The sequence below is a fragment of the Melospiza melodia genome, chromosome 16, assembly GCF_035770615.1.
Source record: "Melospiza melodia melodia isolate bMelMel2 chromosome 16, bMelMel2.pri, whole genome shotgun sequence".
Lineage (NCBI taxonomy): Eukaryota > Metazoa > Chordata > Aves > Passeriformes > Passerellidae > Melospiza > Melospiza melodia.
This window is the reverse complement of record NC_086209.1, coordinates 9,341,396-9,364,446: the sequence shown is the minus strand read 5'-3', so window position 1 is coordinate 9,364,446 and position 23,051 is coordinate 9,341,396. Positions and strand designations below refer to the sequence as shown.

At 41.3% G+C, this 23,051-nt stretch overlaps 2 protein-coding genes across 2 annotated transcripts in view; one reads left to right on the top strand and one right to left on the bottom strand.

Moving 5' to 3' along the window:
* LOC134425697 (collagen alpha-6(IV) chain-like) overlaps positions 1-870 on the bottom strand; it is a 108,541-nt gene extending 107,671 nt beyond the window's left edge. The window contains exons 1-2 of the mRNA XM_063170556.1: positions 855-870; positions 340-388 (exon numbers count right to left, since the gene is read on the bottom strand). The gene's annotated coding sequence lies outside the window, so the exon portion shown is untranslated. The remainder of the gene's footprint in view (positions 1-339; positions 389-854) is intronic.
* Positions 871-1,215: 345 nt separating this feature from the next.
* Positions 1,216-23,051, top strand: part of COL4A5 (collagen type IV alpha 5 chain) — a 72,095-nt gene continuing 50,259 nt past the window's right edge. Inside the window, exons 1-2 of the mRNA XM_063170915.1 lie at positions 1,216-1,308; positions 21,594-21,653. Coding sequence (XP_063026985.1) covers positions 1,216-1,308; positions 21,594-21,653 — 153 coding nt within the window. The remainder of the gene's footprint in view (positions 1,309-21,593; positions 21,654-23,051) is intronic.

The window sequence follows — 23,051 nt, the reverse complement described above, 5'->3', positions numbered from 1 at the left end:
TTGAGAAGATGCTAAAAAAGAACTCAAGGCAGTCAGTTTCAAAGAGAGACACTGATCACACAGACTATCAGGCTAACTAAAAGCTGTTACACCGCATACGGACGCTCTTCCACCCAATGCACTTTTCAGAGGCTAGTCAAAGTAAAGCAGGCGAAAGGCAAAAAGGAACTCTGGAGTAAAGGTGTACGTCAATTAAAAAAAAAAAAACCGCGCATCTTTCAGAGGGCAATGGGGATGCGTCTTTTTTTTCGGCCGAAGGATGCCCAAACCCCGACAGGTTCGACCACGCACGTTCACCTCCAGCGAGCACCGCTGCGGCCGGGACCTGCACACACTTACCGCACTCGCCAGCTCCGCGCCCAGCCAGAGGAGCAGCAGCAGCAGCGCCCTGCGAGAGGCAAAGGGACACAGTCACGGCGGGCCGGGGGCGAGGCGGGGAGGGGCGGCCGCGGCTGGCACTCACCCTGTGCGCCCCATGGCCCGGGCAGCCCGCGGGGACCGGCACGGCGCGGCCGGGGACCCGCCGGAGGAAGAGGAGGCCCCGCCGTCACTCGCGGCGGGCAGGGCACGGTGCGGCCGCTTCGCGGGCTCCTTCCCCGCACGGCGGAGCACCGGGGGCGCCGAGCGCCGGCAGTGCCCGCTCGGCTCGGTCACTGCTCGCTTCCCGAAGCAGCGCAGCCCCCGCAGGCGCTCACAGCGTGCCCGGGCAGGAAGTTTGCGCGGTCCCCGCCGAGGCGTCGCACCTGAGCGGGGCTGGATGGGCCGAGACTGAGCCGGGCGAGCCCCGCGCCCGCCGCCCGCCCCTCCAGAGGGGCGACCCAGGACTGGCAACAACTGCCCCTTCACCCACCCACCCCTGCAACTTCCGCTGCAGAAAATAGTCCGGGGTCCAGCTGCCCGCCCGGTGGAGGTGCAGGGCGGGGACAGGCGGCGCCCGCTCTTCGAGCCGACAAAACCGCGGCGCCCGAGGGAAGGGTGGGGGGATTGTGGTGTCCTCGGAGAGGGGCGGTAGTAGCGTGCCCCACACCGCCCGCCCCCGGAGCGGAGGAATACTGTAGTCCCGGGAGGACTTGAGCCAGGAGAAGCGGGAGAGTGCGGCAGAGGGGCGGGCGCTGGCGTCGGGGCGGCCGGTGCGAGCCGCCTGTAGGAGCCGCGCTGCCCCGCCGGGCTATGCCCGCGCCTCAGGGCCGGCCCCGGAGCTCCTGAGCGGGCGGGATGGAGCCGCGGCGGCGGAGCTGCAGCCTGGCCGCTGGTTGCTTGGTGGTGCTGCTGCTGGGGTGCTGGGGGCCGCAGGAGGCGGCGGCGGCGGTGAGTGTGGGGCGCCCTCCTTGTTCTCCTCAGGAGCCGCGGTCCCTGCCGGGCGCGGCCACGGTGCGGAGCCCTGGGGGGAGCGTTGGAGCCCCTTTGGGACTGGGGTGGCTGAAGGTGGCATCGCCCTGACAGGAGCTCGGTGGCTCCGGGCGGGGGACGGCGAGGCTGGGCCGCGGGAGGGTCTCTCCGGCTGCCCGCGGGTGTTGGGGCTCCCGGGCCGCTCTTGCCGGGCAGAGCCCCGCGGTGCTGCCCCGTCGGACCGGACCGCTCCCCGCGGGCCGCCCGCCCCTCTGGGTTCGCCGGTGGCTCCGGGGAGTGATGGAGTGCGAGGCGGGGGAAGCCCGGATGAACTTAGTGTGGGCTTTGAACCCGCTGTTCCTCCAGGACAAAGGAGGAAAGATTTCCCCCCCTTTGCTTTTTGCCCCCCAAAGAACTCCGTGGAGCGGTGTCTGAGCTCTTGCCACTGAGCCATCACCTGCAGCCGTGAGTAACACTTGGATGTGGCACGGAGATGGAGCCATGTGGGCATGGTCTGTCGGAGCACTGTGCCTCACACCGGGACTTGCTTTTCTCGAGGGTTGTATTTCTGCTTTCTTAAAACTCGAGTGGAAGTGCTAGCGGAGGTGGCAATGTGTGCGGTGTGGTACAGAGGCGGCCTGGAGGAGCCTTTGGGTCTCTGCGCTTGGAAAAGGGATGCTCTGCCGGCTTCCCTGCCGTGGCAGGGCCTCGGGACTGAGGGGTGGGAGAGGTGATCTAGCTTCAGGTTTCAGGCTATTTGATTAAGACCTTTAGCTGCTAACAATTGGTGAAATGATCTAAAGAGACTCCCACTTTAACCTGCGTCAATTTCAGATTTGATGATCCATGTATATTTCTTAATTTTTTTTGAAGTTTACTTGGAAAGTGGAAAGAAAAATCCAGATTTCTGTTGTTTAGGACTCCTTTCTAGTTGAAAAGTCATAATACATTATGGTAATCGGTGCAGAGTACAATTCTGCTACTCCCCCCTTCAATTCTGTAGTTAGTGCTGACAAAATCTTATTTGTCTTGAACTCTCCTTTGAAGTGCATTCCTTTACAGTGAAACTTTGCTTTTTCAGAGGGCAGATGAAAGGTCTGCAAAGACCAGCCATAATATACTTCCTTCCTCTTCCACCCCTCCTTGCTGTGCCCAGGTGGGAACCCCAGTGTAAGTGATCCTGGTGTGCCAGCAGTGCTCACTGATACGGAGCTGCTCGGCTCCACATTGTCTGTGGCACTGCTCCTGCTGCTCTGCTCAGCAAGGCCTCAGCCCAGCCTGCCATAACCCCCACCCCAAAGACAGACCCAGGCACTCCCACCTACAGGGCTTCACTGTTTTAGCAGGTAGGGGTTGAAGACAGGGAGATTTGTGTGCCTAAATTTGACCATTTTCTTTCTGCATCCAAGCAGAGTTCTGTGTGTGCAATTACTGTGAATCTGTGGGGTGTGGAAACGGGGGTCTGTGGTGACCTTGTAAGAAGTCCCCTGCCATGGGAGAAATGAAGAAGGGAGCAAAACCAGTGGTAGAATTTCTGGTTCTTAACACTCCCTTGTGCTGCAGCCTCTCTTTTAGGATTTGCAGTGAGATAAGATTAACTGAAGACCCAAGGGCTAAGTGGGGGTGGGGGAAAGAGAGAGATGCCTCTGTTCCAAACTACAGAAATCCCACTGGTATTTGTAATATGTTTTTTTCAAATGGTTTCTCAGTACTTTGGTTTTCTGATGTTTTTTAATTTCCTATGATAACACTAAATATTGCTGATCCTTGTTAATGGCTATCAGCAATTTATTCTACCCATTATTAGAAATGGTTGACTGAATGCTGTAGCAGTATGTTTGATTCACACAATCTCTTCTGTAAATTTTGTTTTGCGACCCTGTGTCAGAATCATCCCCCCAAAAGGGTGAATTTGGTCAAATGACTTCAAGTAATTCTGGTACCCTTATTGAAATAGTACTTGAAATTGTTATTCAACATTATCATAATTCACATTTCCAATTAAAAAATCCTCTTTGCTCCAGATCGTTGTGATAGTGTGTATTGCTATGTGATCAGTTACCAAATGACAGAAGATAGTTAAGAGTTCTCTGCCCATCACAGAGAAATCCCTGTGACTTATTAAAAAAAAAAAATCCAAAGTAATGTTTCATACTGAAGGGGGGGGATGGATTTCATTGTTCAGATTTCATTGCTGAGTTTTCACAGCCCATGGTCTACACTTGGAGAGCAGCATATGGATTATGCTATGCACTCTTGTGCAGACTCATTGTTGATGCAGAGTGAAGTGTGTAACTACTGATGAACAGGGTAAAAGTAACTGGGAGTTTGAAAATGGTTTTACTTTTGAATGGGAGAATGAATGAAATGGAAGATGGTTTCGTCAATTAATGAAATTAGAATATTTTTTAAAGTGCTTACGTGTGCTTTCAGCAGAGGGTATGAGGGCTTATTCCAATGGACAATTTCAATTATTGCTTAACTGCCTTGGTAGTTTTAAAATAAATGTACATACATGTATATAAGGCAATCTTTTATGAGCAGAATTTTGTTCTTCTCCTGGCAGGTTTACACTTGCACTATGTTATAGAAAAGTGACTGCAAGCTGTGACTGAGAAATGTGTTTAATTAAAGAGCAGAGATAAACTAGAGTCATCAGTTGTGCTGTCTATGAAACTCACTAGAAGTTAGTGCCTGACTATTGGCTTATATTGGAACAATTTCCCTCATACCTAAGGCCTAGATTTTTAAAGTGTAAATAGACTTTGTCAGCCCAAAAATTAGTAAAAATTGAGTAGTGTCTCCAATGTCTTTTTCCTTTGCCTTCCATTATAATTCCAGTTTGACTGAAAGTGTAGAGTTGAAAAGAGTTGTTCAGGTATAATAAGGCAGGCTGGCAAGATGGATATAATTTGTGTTTAAGGAAGTCATGTCTTATTTGTGAAAGTTCTCTAAGTTTAGTTGAGAGTTCTTTTTTTCCTTTCAGAAGTTACCATAGGTACAAATACATGGTACCATGTCAGCAATTACAATGTACATGATGGTTAATTTGTACAGTCATCTGTGTTTCCTGTTTGTTCTAACTATTTCATCATGGTAGTGGTGGTGGTTGTTATTATTTTCCATTTCATAACTGGCAGTGGCTCTTTCTAGTTACAAAAGCTAGGTCTGTAAAAGCAGAAAGTAGTGGAAGCTGGCTCTTAGGATTCAGAAGGTATTTAATCCTGAAATTCTGTAGATGTGTCTTGATTAGTCATGCACAAGATGGGTTTCATAACATCAAGGCTCAAGGCCTCCTGCTTGCAACTTATCATTTGTCACGTGTTCTGATTTTGAATTTTCATGGCTTTTAGTTGAAGATATATAGTAAAAGTTATATCTCAGCTTCTCTTCCAGCATGTACTAAAATGCTAACAAATCCAAGGAATCCTGAATGAAGCAGAATGTAAGAACAATTTAGACCATAACAGAATCTTTTACAAAATCATTATGTATTTTTTGCAGTTTTTCCACATGATGGAAATAGAGTGATATTTCAGTGGAACTTCCTAGGCTTTCATTTTCCTGGTCATGAATGAATAGTCTATGCGTTGGAACCAATTATTAGTTATCTTTCTTAAAGTAGAAAGGTAAATTTTCCTAGGATAAATTAGTTAATTTATTTAATAGCAAATGTAAATTTATGTAGTGATTTTTTTTCTACTGTGAATAAGCAGTGATGCTTACTGTAATGCAATTAGCTGTTGTTGGGTTTACTAGAACATGTGCAAACTTTTCTGTATTACAAAACTACTGAAATGATGAAGGGCATCCCAGCAAATCTAATGTGCATATTTTCAGTCTGGAGCAAAGCACAGGAGGAATGTGTTTTAGACATGCAGTGAAGATGCATTGAGCATTTTTACCTTTCATTCACTGAGATTAAAAAGCTTCATTTTCCCTTTGTATCAAAGGGAAAATGTGCCAACCCTCCTGATCACCCCAGAGCAAGGTGGCCAGGCAATGCTCAGGTGTATGTTCTAGGAATGGCATTGCACAAATGCACTGAAGGGACAGTGGCCTCTGGCAGTGCTGATAGTACCAGACACAATTGTTTGGAGTTAAGACACTTCTTGCTTGTCTGTTGCATAAGGCCCTGTGGACTCAGTAACATTAAAAACCACTGGGGTGCTTTAAAGTTCCTGCTCAATGCAGTGTTTGGCAGTCTGGTGTTGACTGCAGACTTTTTAGTGCTGTAAAGCATCTATTGTCAATAGTACCTGAAATAAAACTTGTTCAAAATATAGAGTGCTGATGCAGTTTTAAGGATCGCTAAGTGGTGTTCTCTACCCTCCTCTGAAAGGTTTGCAATGCAATTAAACCTCATTAAATATCATTGGTACAGTGCAGTGTCTGAAAAAAGGCAATGTGCTGAGCATCCTGGGTATGTCATGGCTAAGTGTGGGGAGGAAAAGCTTCAATGTAATGTGGAATTGTCATCAGAATAAACATAGCTGAGATGAAAGGGTCCCAGTTTTACAAATAAATCTATTGCTTATTTTTAAAATACTGCTTTGCAATTGACTGAGTCTTGCAGTGCTTAAGTCTTTCTTGGACAATTTGTTGTTGAGGCACTGCAAGAAGCAAAGACTGCAGGATGTGATCTTAATTTTAAGAGAGATGAATGAAGGGCAATTAGATAATTGCAAAGCTGTATTACAAGTTTTACATTGTAGCTTAAGCCTGTTAATCCTTTACTCTCCCTTCTTCCAGAAGGCATGATGCTGAAACTAATGCATTAGTAGACATCTCTTTAGTCTGCTTCAAAAAGACTGATACTGTGTGATTCCTGGTTATGAAACTCTGCCTCTCTTTTTACATGTTTGAGTAGGACACTGGACTAAATAACCTCAAGGCTCCTTCCAGCCTGAATTATCCTAAAAGTCTAAAATTACATGGAAATATAGTTGTGCTCCTAGATATACTTTTTGTTAAGACAGTTTTCATAATGAGTAATTAAAAGTTAATTATTATTCATTAAGTTAAATTGCAGATTGCAAGGTATCAGATTAAATGGGGGTTTTTAAAATTTAGTTTCTGCTAGTTAAAAAATCATCTCTTAAGGTGTCAGCATATAGCATTCAGAATTTTAATTTTGTCTTCCACTTTTGTGGAGGTGTCTTATGAAGTGTGTGTTTGTATGTGTATTATTCTGTTATAATGGAACAGAAGACAAATTGTAGTGGCAATATAGATAATGTTTAGGGGTTTTGGTTTGGGATTTTTTTTTTTTACTTCAGGACTGTGTTAGGAGTTGGAAAGGAAGGGGCTTTAAAGCTATGGATTTCAGCTCACTTGAAGGCTCTTGATTATTGCAGCTCTGTTGGATTTCTTTGTCCCCTCCCTTTTGAGGGCAAGGGAAATAGTTTAGTCTCTCATCTGTATTTTGTTTCTTTTACCTAATCTCTACAGAGAATTAAAATGTCAGAGTTGAATTTCAATCTCTTCTCTCTCCTAGCAGTGTAAAAGGCATATGTGTGCAACACACTGGTGGTTTAGTTTATTATCTACAGTAGGATTCATTTTATTGAGGTATAGCTAGACCTGCAGAGCTGTCCTGCTCTAGTCTAACATGATGCCAGTGCATACTTGATAAGCTTTGCTGCTGCAGCTCTGCTGAAATCCTGCTTTTCCCTCTTTCCTCAACATAAGGCAAGGTTTATTCACTTCCCTGAAGGGAATACTAACACAGCTTAGTAAGTCTTTTTGCCAGTGTCTGTATCTGTCAGGATTTTCTGCTGAAATGCATTAAACATGTTGGAAAGTGTGTTTATTCTAGGACTGGCTTTAGTTGTAAGCAAGGTGAATCTTAATTTTAAATCACACCATTAATTTAGAGAAAGATATTTATGCTCTGCTCGTTCCTAGAGAATTTAGATGTTTTTAGGAACCAGACTTACACAACCTTTGGTTGCTGCTGAGGTCTGTGGATGTGGCAGACACCCCTTCTCCAGGAGGAACACTGAGCACAGAGGAAATCCTTGCTTGCTGTTGATGTGGTTCATGGTATGAAATCAAGACTTTCATCTCCTGACATCTCTTTCTCTACTGCAGTAGTTGTGTGCCCTGCTGTTGTATTTGGAGATGTAGTTCTGATAGATGAGATCACCTCATTGGCTCTGGTGGAAGAAATAGAGGTTTGGCAGGTCCATTTGATGCTATTTGCTGCACAGTCTCACCTGAGAGCCATGGCAAGTGTCCAGAGCTGCAGTGGAATGGCTTCATTTCAGAGATTCAGAGCCATTAATTGGAAAGATAAAGCTTCATAGAGATTCTTCAACACTGCTCGTTTTAGGAACTACTGCTGCAAGTGACAGAAGTCACAGTATCTTTGTGCTTTTGTATAGAAAATGAGGCAGAACTGTGCACATATTCCTTTCTAGCTTATTTTTCAGTTTGCCTGTCTTTTTGTATGGTTACTGGGCTGGACAAAACCATAGAACTTTAACTACAACAATTGTACTGAGCCCTTGCAATAATGATGAGTTATGAATGCTGTTTCAAGTCATTAGCTGTATGTCTGGAATAATCAGTTATCAATGGCTGCTGTGACTTTTTGCTTGCCTGCAGTGCTGTACACTGGCAGCCTTATTTTCCTGTTACCAACTCCTTCATGCTTTTCTTATAGTCTGAGTTTTCTACTTTTCTGTCTTAATCTAGAAAGATATGACTGATGAGTCTTAATTTGTAGGAAGTAGTAGCTTAATTTGTGTTATGATATAAGCAATGTGATGCAGAACTTTTGACTTGGAATCCTTGGACTACTTAAAAGTAGTTAGAGGAAATAAGGAGTGATTATTTATACTGGATTTACCTGTATTTCTCCAGTATTCTGTACATATCAAAAATCTACTGTATATTTAGAATAGTTAGTTTCATTTCTATCTGGTTCCTGTCCACTCCAACTCCTACATTCTGTGTGGAAGTATAGCAAGCATTAGTTATTAACTACATTAAGCTGTCAAGCTTAGGCAACCATTAATTCTACAGTTATAGTTGATTTTGATTTTTTCTAATTCACCATGTTAGCAGTGAAGGCTTGTCTTCCTTCCTTAGGAAAGTTTTTATTTCATTTGTGAGTTGTATATATATTTCTATGTAGCATCAGTCTGTGTCTGTTAAATACAGCATCAGTTCTTCAAAAGCAAACCTTTCTCTTTATGCACTTAAATGCCCCAGGAATCTGATAGAAAGAAGAAAATGACCACCCTGAACCATGAGCTGCATTCTTTCTACACCTTGAATTAAAGTAGCAATTATTAAAACCCACAATTAAATTGCTTTACTTAAAGCAATGAAACTACCGTGACTTGAGGCAAGGCTAGACAAGCCTCCAGCTCCCAGAAATTGTGATGTCCTGACAAGAAATGCCACTGAAAACAATGTTTGGGTGAAGGAGCTTATGAACTCAGTTTTAAAATCTTCTTAAAATAATCCCTTTTATGAGCCAGTGGGTTTTTTTGAGTCAATTTATTTAGAACCAACCTGTCACACAGAAAGATAGCAGAAGCCATTGTTTCTGAAGGGTAATTTCTAGCTGTCATTCAGACAATAGGAATTGGCTTCATAATAGAAAATATTTGTTCTGAATTAGTTAGAACGCTTCTCTGTATATTCAGCCTTAAAGGGCAAAGCTGTTCATAAGGAAAAGGAAGCTTCTGCAGTGAGAAATGAGAATTTATATTTGAGTTTGCCATCTCTATTTATCAATTCACTCTGTCATCAGACATGAGAAAAAAACTTGAGATTGCTGCAGAACTTATTTAATGACTTAAGAATTTTAAAATATTTAAAATAATGAGAAAATCTAGAGAGAATGAGAAATTAGCCTGGAAAAAAGGAGACTCGGGGTGACCTTATCACTCGCAGCAACTGCCTGAAGAGTGGCTGTAGTCAGATGGGATTCACTCTCTTTCTCCAAGCAGCAACTGACAGAACGAGAGGACACAGCCTTAAGCTGCACCAAGGGAAGTTTAGGTTAAAAATTCTATACTAAAAGAGTGATTGGGCAATGGAATTGTGTGCCTAGGGAGGTAGTAGAGTCACTGTCCCTGGATGTGTTTAAAAAAAGACTGGACATGGCACTCAGTGCTGTGGTTTACTGATGTTGAGGTGCTAGGTTAGGTCATAGGTTAAACTAGATGATCTTAAAGGTGTTTTCCAACCGAGTTCATTCTGTGATTCTGAATGTGTTTTGTTTTGGTAGTTTAACTTCCAATATTCATTTGTGCCTTTGTTAATAGGGAAGGTGGTGCCATGGAAGTTGCTGTAGAAGGCTGTCTCCAGAGTCTCCCCAGACACACAGTGAAAACATCCATGCAGAAGTTGGTATTTGTCTGGGTGGAAATGGATTTTGTAATTTAGATTGAAGGAAGAGTATATACATAATTCCATTTAGTTTCTGAGCCAGAATGCTAATGGAAACCTCTTGGCAGTAGAATGGATGACACTCCTGTATCAGCAGTTTTCTGTTCTAAAATCTTTCATGTTCTTAAAGCTGTGGTAGTAATCAAGTGTTAAAACATCTCTGTCTAATATATGAATGTTTGTATCCTAAGTGAACCTAGACAACGTCTTTATGCTTGGATGAGAAAATGTTTGTTGACAGGTCTAGTCATGCTCAGGAAATGTGTATTTTCACGACATGGGTATGCTGTACCCAAAAATCAGAGTAATGAAAGAAGCCTTTTTATAGAACCTTAGATTGCTGATATCCTGCAAAAGTAATTGTGGAGGAAGAGCACAGTCTGTTATAGAAATAGTAATGGAAACAGTATTACTTTTTTCCCCCCTATCTTTTTAAACAGTTGGACTAAGCAGATGAATCTGAGATATATTGTTCTAAATTGTAGTGTAAGGTTTTCAGTAACTATTTTTGTCTTGATAGCAGAAAGAGTAAGCAAGAAAAGGGCACGTGGTGTGACTCTTGGGGATGGTGCTAAGCCTGGCCATGAGCTGGACTTTAATTCTTGAGAGTCCCTTCCAACTTACTCTGTGACTCTGAGTATGCTGATCATTTTGGTAGAAAATGACTTCATATTTAAAGTGTAAAGATGAATTTTCTGAAGGAAATCACTAGAAACTGATAATGAAGAGACAATGTGTAGTGAACTGATGAGTCTGTTTTGCTTGTGATGCTAATTGCTGAATGATCTCTCCATGTGCTTGTCTTGGCCCAGGAACCTTTTGCTATATTTTTTCTTCCTTGTCCTGTTAAGGAGTAATAGTGGAACTTAGACATTGAAACACTATTTTCTATTCCAAACCTTTCTTGCTGTAGGAATAATGTTAAAACTTGGTGGGAAAGCTCCTAATTCAATATTTGCAGTTAACTTACTGATTACTGCAGGATGCAGAGCATCTATCACAAACTTGAAGCAGGTTATTTTCTTTGCATATGTTTGGCTCCAAATAGAACTGGTGGAAGTTGGTATACTCCCTGAAAGTGGGGTGCCTGAGGGAATACTTTCCCTTAGAGAAAGTGGCTTTGCTTTGGAATGAGTACAAATGCCAGGGGCTGTTCCTTACTCCTGCCAAGCTTCAGACTGAACTGTACTGCATCTCAAGTTTTAATAATCCTTGAGGGCTATTTCTTATGAATGGGTCTCCTCAGTTTAATTACTCTGCTGGGGTGTTGGAACCATGTGTTGCCTACCTGCCCCCAGCCCCACCCTTTTTTAAACTGACAGTATTTTAGTGTGATGTTATAAGGAAGACAGCTCACTGACACCCTTGGACCCTGTCAGAGAATCACTGCAAGGAGATACTTTAGGTTCATATTGTCACCTTGCTACTGGGGAACCTCCAGAATGTGACTGGGAATAAAATCAATTGCTGACAAAAGCAATAACATAAATTTACAAGTATTGAAGTAAGGAGAAGCTCAGTGCTGCTACTGAAGATTTCCTCCCTCTCCTTTTGTTTCCCTTTGAAACAAAAATGTAAAGTGTCTTTCCTGTCGCTCTGTACCCCCTTTCTCTAGCACTGATCAGATTTCTTTTGCCTCTCCTGTAATTGACACAATGGTAATACTTTTAAAATTTAGTTGGGTTTTTAAGGTTCTATTTAAAGATCTAATCTATGGCCCTTTCAGCTAATTCCTTGCATGCGTTCAAATTTTTAAATGAAGCAAGTCTCTGAGAAGTATGACTTAATTCCTGAGACTTGCTTTCTGTTTGGCAATGATCAGTGCAATCTAAATGTAATGATTCTTTAGGATAATATAATTTATAGCCTCTAGATGTAATTTCTCTGGTGTAAAGGAGTGGAATCTTTTTCTTCTAATCAAACTTGAGTATCAAATTCCAAGATCTGCATGTGCTAGATAGAATGTTCTACTAGCACTAGCCTGGGGCTGTCTTACAGCATTTTAAAGGCAATAAAATACATTCAGGCCCCCTTTTGGTTTTTTTTTTCCTGGAAGGTAGTCTGAGAAATTTCTGTTGTGATTCTCCATTCACTAGAAGGTCACTCTTTCAAAGGAAGGTGCATTTTGCACAGAAGTTCCTCACTTGAAGTGGCAGGTGCTCTAAGGAGCCCTGAGCTTCTGCTGTAGCACAAAACCAGTGCTTAAGTGAATGAACCTGAGAGGCTGACACTGAGGGTACTCTGTATCTGCTGAAGTTCAGCATGTGACTTCCTGAGGCATCTGAGACCTCTCACTAAATATTCACCTTTCATCAGCTTTAGGGATTTCTGAACCCATGTGGATAAAGGGGTCTCCCATCTCATCAGATCCTGATGTTCCATTCTTTTACAAGTGCCTCTGACATACAGGGTTAGGAGAATTGTTTGGTCTCCATTGCTTCCTTGTTTAACTAGGCCCTCTTCAATGCCACTTACTTTTCCAGCTTTGATTACCTGAGGCTGGAGAGTAGCTCCTTGTTAGCATTGAGCACCACAGAGAAAGTGCTGCCTGTAGTGCTCTCTTTAGGTGTTAAAGTGCACACACAGAGTGTGCTGCTGCCACGGGCATAAACAAATGATAAAACAGCTCAAACTAGAAGAACCTTGAAGCTATGATACTTGGTCCAAGAACTGAAGGAGAATAGAGCTGATAATCGCCTCCACCGCAAATAAAAAAAAAATCCCCCAGACACCCACCAAGCCTTAAAGTGAGTTAGGTCTTGTTCTGGCAGTTAAGAGGGTGTGGACTTCTTCAGATAACATCTCAGTGCAATATCACTCTGCACAGCCTCTATTCTTTTTAGCATGTATATTTGCTTAATCTTTGGTATTAATTTAGTGCTCTCAGTAGTTTCAAAATAGACCAGAGTGGAGTTGGATTAATTTGAAATGCTATTCAATTTTTCCTCTCCTTTCTCCAAGGAAGAAGTGGTTTTCTGTTCTTGTGTGGTCTGCTTCATGCTCTTGACACTTGAAAGTGCAGTTATCAGTGACAGATGTCTGACCTCTATTAACGGGACTCTGGAATTGAAGCTTCTTCTATTGCATGTTATATGGATGAGGGTGAGAAACAGGACATTTTCCAGGGAATATCTTTTTATTCCATTTCTTTAACTGGGAAAGGAGTAAAAACAATGCTGGAAGGACTGGTGCTATGGGTGTGTAATAATTGGCTTGCAAGCATATCTGAGGCTTCGAAGCCTGACTGACAATTGGGTCTAGGTTTGTGTTACATTTGGACATGGTTATAGAAAGTGGCAACATCTAACACCTGTCACAAGGGAAAGGTCCTAAATGACTACTAAATCTTAACCTGTAAGGAGTACCATATGGCACTTCTTATTTGCAGCTGGAAAAAATCAGGAAGCCCCCAGAGGCTGGTGATTAGAGACTTGTGTGTAAAATAAAAGTAAAACTGAGACTTCCTGAAAAGTCAAGTGGTTTACTGTATGCTGCCACTGACTGACTGCCAGGTGCTCCATGTGGGTGTCTCAGGGATGGTGTGAGCTGCAGAGATGTGTAGCTGTGCAGGTAAAGATGGAGGCATGCTTAATACTAACCATTCCTCTAATTTGCTAGGTACTTGTTTAGGGTTCACTTATAGTCTGTATAAAAGTTAGAAGATGGCTTGCACTCAGAGTTCAGCATTTAGAACTGAAATGAGCAGTAGGGAGGTTTAGACCACAGTGGTGGTATGAAATTTATGCATTCTCAAACTGCAAAGCCAACCAGAGTTACTTTGTTCAGGATGTTTCTCTAGATATGCCGTGTATTTAGAGGTTCATGCAGCTGCAGTGCTTGCTGAAGGAAATGAATGTGGTGCTTGGCATCTGTCAGTTCATTAATGTGGAGATGGAGTGGGTTGAGAAGGCCACCTGGTAGTTTACATTCTGGTTTAGTGCTCTTAGCTTGCACTGTTTACCAGGAGGTGTACTTGCCAAATCTAAACTTAGATGCTTTGTAAGATGCTTCCTCTGGATGGCAGCATAAAGATAGTACTTCTGAGTTAAAGGAAAATTTTACCAATTCATACAGCCTGATGTAGAGCTGATTGGAAATCTGTGTTCATTAGGCCAGAAGTACTTGGCTTCTCAGGTCTCTTCAACTGTAGCTTTGAAATGCCTGCAAGAAGGGCAGCAGAACTTGATCTGATTATTTTACTTTCTGTGTGTCTCACCCACTAAAATACACTGCACTGAAGCCCATTCTCAGGGGTGCTGTGTAGTGTATAGTGTTGTCAGTATTGTAAGACTAATAGACTGCAGAAACCTTATGGTTTTCAGAAGTGGTGAGAACTGTCCATGTCCTTTTCCTCACCTGCACTTGAGTGCAAGGCTGGCAGTGCCCCTTAGAGCAGAGGGCAACAACCATTTTTGAAGATGGAAGGCTGTGTAGAAAGTAGGAGTGAACTACTGTGAGTTGTAAGGGCTAACTGTTCCTTCAACTCTGTACTTAAAGTTTCTGCCTAATGTTTCTTTATGTCCTGAAGAGTTGTCAGCCTTAGCCCTCTTAAAACCAAGTATTGAGAAGGGGAGTAAAGGTTGGGATTTTGGGAGCGTTAGATGCCCAGCTGGGCGCTTCTACTCTCTGTCCTCTGTTGTGGTTCAGGAGTCAGATACTGAGAACTTATCAGGTTGTGATACCTCCCATTCTGAATGGGTGAATAGTTGCAGTTTGGGGATTAATCCAAGTTGTTCAAGTTTTGGGGTGTTCATTCAGTAAAGAATCCTTGACTCCAAAAGTTGCCTGTAGTTAGACTGGTCTATGGGAAGATCTGTTGCTGCAAGTGTTGCCATTATTTTAACTAGAAGCTTCTGTGAAAGATACTCTTTATGAAAAACTATATGTTAAAGAACCATAATTAGTTCTGTTTAAAGCAATAAATTCCATATTGTTTTAGTACAAGATACAGGCAGAAAAGTTCAATCCTCTTTAGGTAAGAGCTCCTGTCCATTTCTTATAATGTTTTTAACACAGACAAATTTGTTTTGATTTTTGCATATTCTGAAGATAGTTATGCCAAGATTTTCTTGCTGATAATTTTAGGCTTTTTCTAAGTACACCTTTAATTCCACCCAATTTGTAGTAACCATATTCTAAGAGAATTTATTAATTCTTAAACTTTCCATTTAATCAGACCATTCATTTGGGATGTGATAGCTAGACTTAGCAGATCTCTTACAGTTGTTCCATGTTGTTATTGTTAGTAGCTATTCATGTATCTAAATAAGCACATAGTGCTACCCCTTCAGAGGAAAAAGAAGGGTTGTTTACCCATCAGATGCTTGAGAATGATTTTTAACCTTTGTGTTCTCATTCACTGTAGCTCATCCACTGTAGCTGCTACAACTAAAAGTTTTGTCTGCCAGTCTGAACAGGTCTTATATTGTACAGGTTTCAAAGAAAGATAGTGCCTCGAGGTGCAACAGATGAAATTGCATGCCAGGAGTTCCCTTAGTTGAAAAAAATGGCCAAGAACTTTTGCAAACCTATTTTGACTTTCAGATTTTAGACAATATTTATTCTTTTCACATCTTTGGGTAGATTGAGGGAAACAATTCCTTAGAAGGGCACGTAAAAGGCTTCTAATTCAGATTCTGCTTTAGCAATATTACTGTTCATAAATACACCACTTCAGTGAGAAAAGGGTTGCCGTTGGATTCGAGACCTGTGATGGCTTTGCTGCCATAGCTGACTTCACACAGATATATGAGTAATAAATTATCTGTAAATTTGTCCTCCTGCTTAAGCCTAAAGAGCATGGAAGTGAAATCATAATTAGAACTCACAAGAGCTGCTTTATCTCTGCTTGTCAAATCCCCACAAAACCTTTTTTTTGTTGGTTATATTTCTGTCCTGGCAAGTGAAGGGAAAATCAACTTGCTGAAGATAAATGGTGAAATCTTTGACTTGGATGAGTAGTAAATCCTTAGCTAGAAAACTGCACAGGTGTTTTGTTACACAAGCTAATGAATATGAAGATACTCTTCAGGACCACCACCAAAATAAATCTTTGTTTGGAACTGAAAGGCTGAACTTATTGGCATTATAAATAAAGGTATGAATAATTTTTTGGGTGGTTACAGCAGGAAGATTATTTAAGCCATCCTCCTAGAGCAAAAGCAATTGTAACTGATGCTTTGCTATATGTTGAATTTGTTGATTTTGGTCAGAGTGAATTTTTAACAGCAGTGAGTTTTTGTAATTGATAGAATTATTCAGTATTTATGCTCCTTTTTTTCCTGAAGCTGAACTTATGCTGACAACTGGTAAGCTGTTGTATTTGAATGCAGAGGGTGATGTTAGTAGCATTAAGCATTTGTTCACTGTGTATCAGCTTTATTCTAGAAGTATCTTTCACAGATGTCTAAGAAGTAATTGCAGCCCCTACTGTGAAAATTCTCTTCTGCCACCCCTAAATCATGAAGAAGAGCAGCTTGAAAATCTGCAATTTCCACAGTGAGCTTTCATGAGCTACAAAAGACTGTTAAACTGCTTCTCAGCAGTAGAGTTGTGTGTATTTGAGTTAATTTAGATGCCGTAGAACACTCACATTGTTCTCCAGTTCAGTCAGGTTCCTGTCATCAGTGTCTGTTGCAGTTTTCAATTGGTTTTGAAATTCTGGCCATCTTTATTTGGACAGAATTTATTTCAATGATTTCTGTGCATCTTTTTCCAACTAGAGGGAACAATCCTTACCTGATGAGGCAGCTGACAATGTTGTGTCAAATAACTGTCTGGTTCCCTTCAGGACAACATCTGTTTATGAAGTTAGTGTGGGCAAGTTAAACCTCACTGAAGCTTCATCATTTACGTCTCTGAGGAGGTCTTAATGCATTACAGGTGACGCCAGCATTTAAAATCAGCAGCTGTCCACAATCAGGTTTTTGATTCTTTTCTGACCTCCTGCTGCTATCAGAATGGAGCTTTCAAGAAAAGCATGAAGTCTGTCAGTACAAACTGCATGGCTGCATTCAGTAATGTCACTTTGCTCCTCTAGAAAAGGGAAGACTTGTCAAACAGGAAATTCTCCATTTGTGATAAAATTATACATAAGGAGGATGTCAGAATAAATAAATTGTTTGAGCTATTTCTCTTTTCTTATCCAGTTGTCTGATACCTGATTTGAGAAATTATTTGGAAACAACTTGGGTGATGTCAGAACTCTAATTGAGTTACCTACTGTGCTTCTGTAAGAAGCCTCACCTTCTCCTGATTAGTAATTTGTAAGTGTCAAGGTTTGGAAATGATTGGCTTCCCTCTTTAATCTTGCTTGTGGAAAGAGTATTAAATTACTCTTAAACTCCAGGATGCTTTAATGCTAATGCATTATTAAGTGCTCTAGTGTAGAGGTTTGGGTGCTCCCTTAAGCCCTCCCTATGTGCACACTATTAGCTGTTAGGTTTCCCTGCAGCTGTGGATATGTAGTGGTAAATCACTTCTTTTTCACTTCAGTTTTTCAAAGTCCCAAGTTACTGTTCTCTCAGCAGCAGCATTCATCTTCCTGGTAGTTTTTACAAACATTTTGTCCAACACTGTTGTGAGTGGCAGCTGGGAGGTGGGGTGGGAATGGAATATGCTGAAATTACCTTGTAACCAAGGTCTTTGGGCCTGATGAGAAAGGAGTGGAATGTGCCCAATGCATAAGGCAGGCTTTTAACCACAACACATTTTGAGGATGACTTAGGCTATTCATTTCACTGAGCTGACTTGTAACAAACCAGGAGTGGGAATGTGTACTTTTTTTCTTCAAACTGAAAAACAAACAAACAAAACTGCATTCTGTTGGTGGCATACAGCAGTTTTCCTCAGTCCATGTAAGACACAAAAGACCAAGCTTGTTGTGGAAGAATTATCCTTTGACCAGTAAACCAATACCATCCCTCCTTTTATATACTAATGAAAAGAACTTGTTCTCCACACACAGATTCAATGAGTGGAAGCTGTCAGGAAAATCCAGTGAAAGGATTAGCTAAACTTGAATAGATTAATTAGAGCCTTTGGTTGTGTCACAGCATAGGAAATAAGCAGTGATAGTGCCTTCATCTCTGCAGGTATGTGAGCAGGGAGGCAACAGGAGCACAGTAAGGAGCAAATCCAAGCAGTTTGTCATGAGTTCTTAAAAGCTGCTTTGATTCCTTATTCATCTTGGTGTAGTTGAAAACAAAAAGATTTTGATCGATATGGAGATTGTGACCTTGTGCTCAAGATACAACTTGCTATTATATCAAGTATTTTTTATTATCTTCTGTCACCTAAGACAACGTGTCCTACTGGCCAGAGCCAAGAACTGAACTACTGAAGGCTTCTGGCTGCCAGGTAATAATACAAGGCAAGAGTCTTGCTTGGTTTTCCAACTGCATCATGTGCCAAGTGTAACTTGGAGCTCCCCTGAGGATTGGAGTCATTCAGTTTTCCATATCTGGAAACCCAGAAGGTCAATTTTCAGAACTAGTGATGGTTAACTAATTTCTTAAAGTACTGATGGTAACCATCTAAATCTTGCTCTTAATGTAAATTTTTCTGCATTTGGAATGTCATTGCATCCATTTTCTTTCTGTGATTGAAGTGTAGATAACTTGCTGTCCATGTGCAGGAGAAATTCCAAGTATTCCTATGCATAGTGTGAAGCCTGGAATTCCTTGGCATTCATGTGAGATACACAACTGATTCCATGACATCAAAAATCTCTAGCCTGTGGCTGCTGAGTGGTTTTCAAACTTGTACTAACTTGTTATTCAGTATGCAATCTCCTGTAGTGCAGTTTTTGTGCCTGCTTTGCCAAGTTAAAAAAAATGGCCTTGAGATTACAGAAAAGTCTAAACAAGAAGAAAGCTTTCACTCAGAGTAGGTCATTAAGCTTTTTTTTTCCTCTGTGCCATCATGTTTTACTTTGGATTTTATTTTAAGCTATACAACAGTAAGACCTCTAAGTGGCATGAATTGATCTTGAGATAATATAGGTTCTGAGGGCTTTTTTTTATTCAGACTGTTTAATTAAGAATACCTTAATTTGGTGCAGATATAAGTTAATGCAAATGAGAAGCACAGTCTGCCAAATACAGCTTTTGTACAGGAAGATAAGTGACTCTGCTGGGGGAGTGCTTCTTGATAAGCTTGTGGGTGAATAGATCTTCCCAGGATTTATGCCAAAAACTTACTACCATTTGATTACAGTGGGTATTTGAAGAGTTTTCTGGTTACAGACCTTTAGTTTCCTTTCATTGCTGTCTGAGGAAGACCATGTTTCCTTCCTGCAAGTAATGCATCTGAACTGGATATCCAAAACCAATTGTCAAAAAGCATTCAGTGAGTACTCCTGACTCTCCCAGACAGGCTAATATTGTAGGTTAAGTTACTCAGAACATAAGAAATCCAGTCTGAATATATAAATTGCTTTGGAAGATAGTCACAGGTTTAAAAAGAACCCCTACATTGATTAAATCAAAGCACTTTGGTGCAAGCAAGATAAGGAGAAGAAGGATATTTTTTAGAAACTTTATATACAAAACTTTGAATGGATACAAGTTTCAACATAAGGAAGAGGCTGTGGGATCTCCACTACTGTAGTTACTCAATGTGCAACTGAACAAGGACCTGTGCACACTGCCTAAGCTGCTCTGCCTTGAGTGATTCCTTCCATACCAAATTATTTCATTTGTTTTATTAATCAGATCTATTTCATGTGGTCTTGATGTTGAATCACTGTTAAAGACGTGTAAGCACTGACAAAGCAGCTTTCTGCTTACAGTAACAAGGGCAGAGATTCCTGAGCTTAATTGTCTGGAGATTCACCTTCACAACATTGTGCACCTCTAACTTGTATTGTGAAGGGGCCAGATAATCTCACACCATCTTTCTCTCCCAACTTCCCTTTCTCCCTTTTCACCCCAATAGTTCCCTTGTACCTGAAAACTGAAAAAATTTCTATTAGAAACATTTTGTGGAAGCTGTAAGGAAGACTAAATGAGTCTCTTCTGTTCCATAGGCTGAATAAATCCTTCTCTTTGTGCAGGATCTTGATCATGCTTTTTCTGTATGTGCTATTTTAACCTGCGTGTTCTGCAACACTTTTTGGTTTTGATAAGTTTATTATTTTCCCCCACTTCTTGGAGGCAGCAGAGGTTTTCCATGTTGCTCTCACTGTTCCATCCTTGTAACACAGAATCAGTGCTGCAGCACAGTGAGCAAGGTTTGTACTGTGAGGGAAGGGAATATTGAATGTAACTAAGGTTAATTCCTTTTAAACAAAGCTTTGTTAGAGAGATTAATCCTAAAACTGGTTCACAAGGAACTTGCTTTTTTAAAACTCATTTTTGAAAGTGAAAGAGATCAGATACCAAATTCATAGGATAACTCGGACTGAAGAGGGCATCAGAAGGACAGGGACAGCCATGAGGTCAGACCACATTGCTTGTCCAGCCTGATCTTTGAAAGCTGGGCTAGGAAATTCTAGGAAATGGCTCAATAATCCATGTTAATGAAGAATTTTGAGTTTTCATGTACATAACATCAAGAAACTGGTGACAAAAGGCACGTGGAAGATCAGGAGAGACACCCTGGTCATGTCTGGAGTGTAACACCACTGCTGGCCTTAAAGCTCTGCCTTTTGGTACAAGATGCTTTAATTGATTCTGGGATTTTGTCGTTCCAAGTGAATTAAGTTACTTCTGTATTTTCAATCTGATGCTTGCTAGTATGTTTAGGCTAAGAGCCAGGACATTCCTAATGCCAGGTAGGGGATGGGTCATGTCTCTAAATGCTTCTGTGGTAATGAGGGCTAGAATTCAAGTGTGGGTGTATTTCAGATCTGACACACCGACTGGTTTCTTTCTTGATTGAAACTTTGTACATAATGTTCTCTGTTGATTGCTGAAGGGGAGGACCCCAAATGCTCAGTTTTTCAAACTTAAAGCATAAGCTCTGTGTTTTATACAATGCTGCACCTGTTCTCAGAATAAGTTGACCCCTGAAGTGTTTCAGCTAGTGTATCTTCTAATATGTCTTATAGTTTTTAACTATGAAGAGGTCTGAAACAGGTATTATGTAGAAATATTCTACCAAAAAAAGGATTTGTTCTAGAAATGTCACTTGTGTAAACACATTTGTTAATCTGAGATCAACACAGGGCTCTAATGTCCCATGTTGAAATGGGGGTGGAAGAACACAATCTAAGCAAATGCGGTATGGGAAGGTTATTTAACTTGGATCTTCTCTGTGAACCAAACTTGTATATCCCTCTCCTTTGAATCCCTTGAAATCCACCTGACTGTCACCTGCTGCTAGACTGTTGTAGCTGGTTTGGCAAGCTTTGCAATGGTGAGGGAATGCAGCTACATGAAATCTAGAGGTTTTTAAATGTTTTTTCTCAGTAACTAAGCTATGGGGGGAAGAATTAATCACATAGTAAGTATTTGTCTAATAACTATCTCAGATGTGCTCATAACCTTCAGGCTTGGTTTAAACTTTGTGCAGAACCTGACATCTACTGGTGGGAAGCATAACTTCTCAGCTGGAGATGTGCTGAAGAGCCTGTTTTATAAAGTGTTGGTGCTTTTGGCTATAAGTGTTGCATTGCAATGCTTAAGCATAAGTTTGGAAGTCTAAAATGAACTGTAAAATACTTACAAACAAACATAGGTATTATTAAAGGTGATTGAACTTTCAGTTAACTGTATCTGCTTTGAACAGACACAGTTAATGTAGAATGGCTAGAGGACAAACTTCATAGGTTTACTTTTTAATTTTCTGTAATAATATTAAATATTTCATCCAGTCTTATGCCAACTAAAAACAATTTTTCCCCTTATGTTTTCAAGGCTTGCCATGGATGTACATCTTTATCCAAATGTGATTGCAGTGGAGTAAAAGGTGAAAAGGTAAATATTCTTTTTTATTTTTTTTAACTGTCAGATCAGTGCACAAACCACTGAGTCATATGCCAGCTTCAGATAACTGGATGATAGTTCTTTGCTTCTTGCTCATATATTTTTTTCTTTGATGGTAGTGTGGGTATGCACCAAAGAGCAGAGCTGTGTTAACAGTCAGGTATTGAGTCAGACTGATTTGGTCCATCTCACAGTGTAAGATGTTCATATCATTATTTTCTCAAGAAGGGGGATTTAATGCACAGATTTTTTCCATCTATCTATTTGGGAAAAAAACCAAAAACCAGAAGAGACAAATTCTAGTAAAATAGAAAGAATTCCTATTTAGCCTGCCTATACTAACTAGCTAGTGTTGACAGGCTAAGGTGTGGAATGTAGCATAATGGCTATTCTAGTAGTGCTTCAGTGAGATTGCGAAATGAGTGAGTGTGGGTTGTTTTCTCTCTTTTCTTGCACTGTCAGTTCATAAGTAGTTGATGCCCACTTGTGTATTCTGAACTTGTACTGCTTTTCACCTCTTGATTTGTGCAGCTGTATGCAAAGATGACGATTGCTGTCACTGTCTAGATATGAACTGCACCATGGCAGTGACAAAATCCAGATAGAGCTTTCCCAACACAGTTAGCTGCCACCCAAGTAAGCAGCTAGTTAAAGGCCAAACATGTATTCTTGGATCAAGCAGAGTAAAAACCATCCCCACTGCAAAAAGCATCTCTGTGTGCCACATTCAGGTGCAGCAAGCTGTTTTGGTCTGCCCAGAAGGCAGATGGCATCCTCAGGCCAAGAGATGCATGTTGACATATTGCAGCTTTCCTTCTTCCTTGCAGCTTTGACTTCCAGTCTCACTGCCTGTTCTCAGTATATCTGTACAGTACTTCAAGTTTGTCAACATTATTTCTTATTGTTTTACAAGTTTTTTCTTTGAGGAAACATCAGGTGCCCAGCATTTCTTTTGGGTACAATGCACTGTAGATAACCAGCTCAGTACTGTGAACCCAGCAAGTACTTGGTTCTTTCTCCGGTGTGGGGGAGCCTGGTTGGGAGTAAATTGTATTTAAATAGTTCCCATGTAGCTGCTGTTGTCACAGGGAATGAATGGGATGTGATCACTGCAAGGGGCAGAGGCTGCTCAAAATGCTTCTACTCAGTCTTGTAAACAGTTTGCTTGAGATACAATGGAGCTGTCTTAAAGGTGTGAACTGATAACAGAGTTTGAGAAGCATGTCTTATCAAACTACTTACCCTATCTCAGCAAGGTTCTAGGAGGGTTTCAGTGCTCCAGATGAATTTCTGACACATTTCAAGGGTGGTTTTTGACTCGCATAAACAAATGTAACTTTTAATGAACAAAAGTAATTCAAAACACTGGCCCTGGCACTATAATGTGCT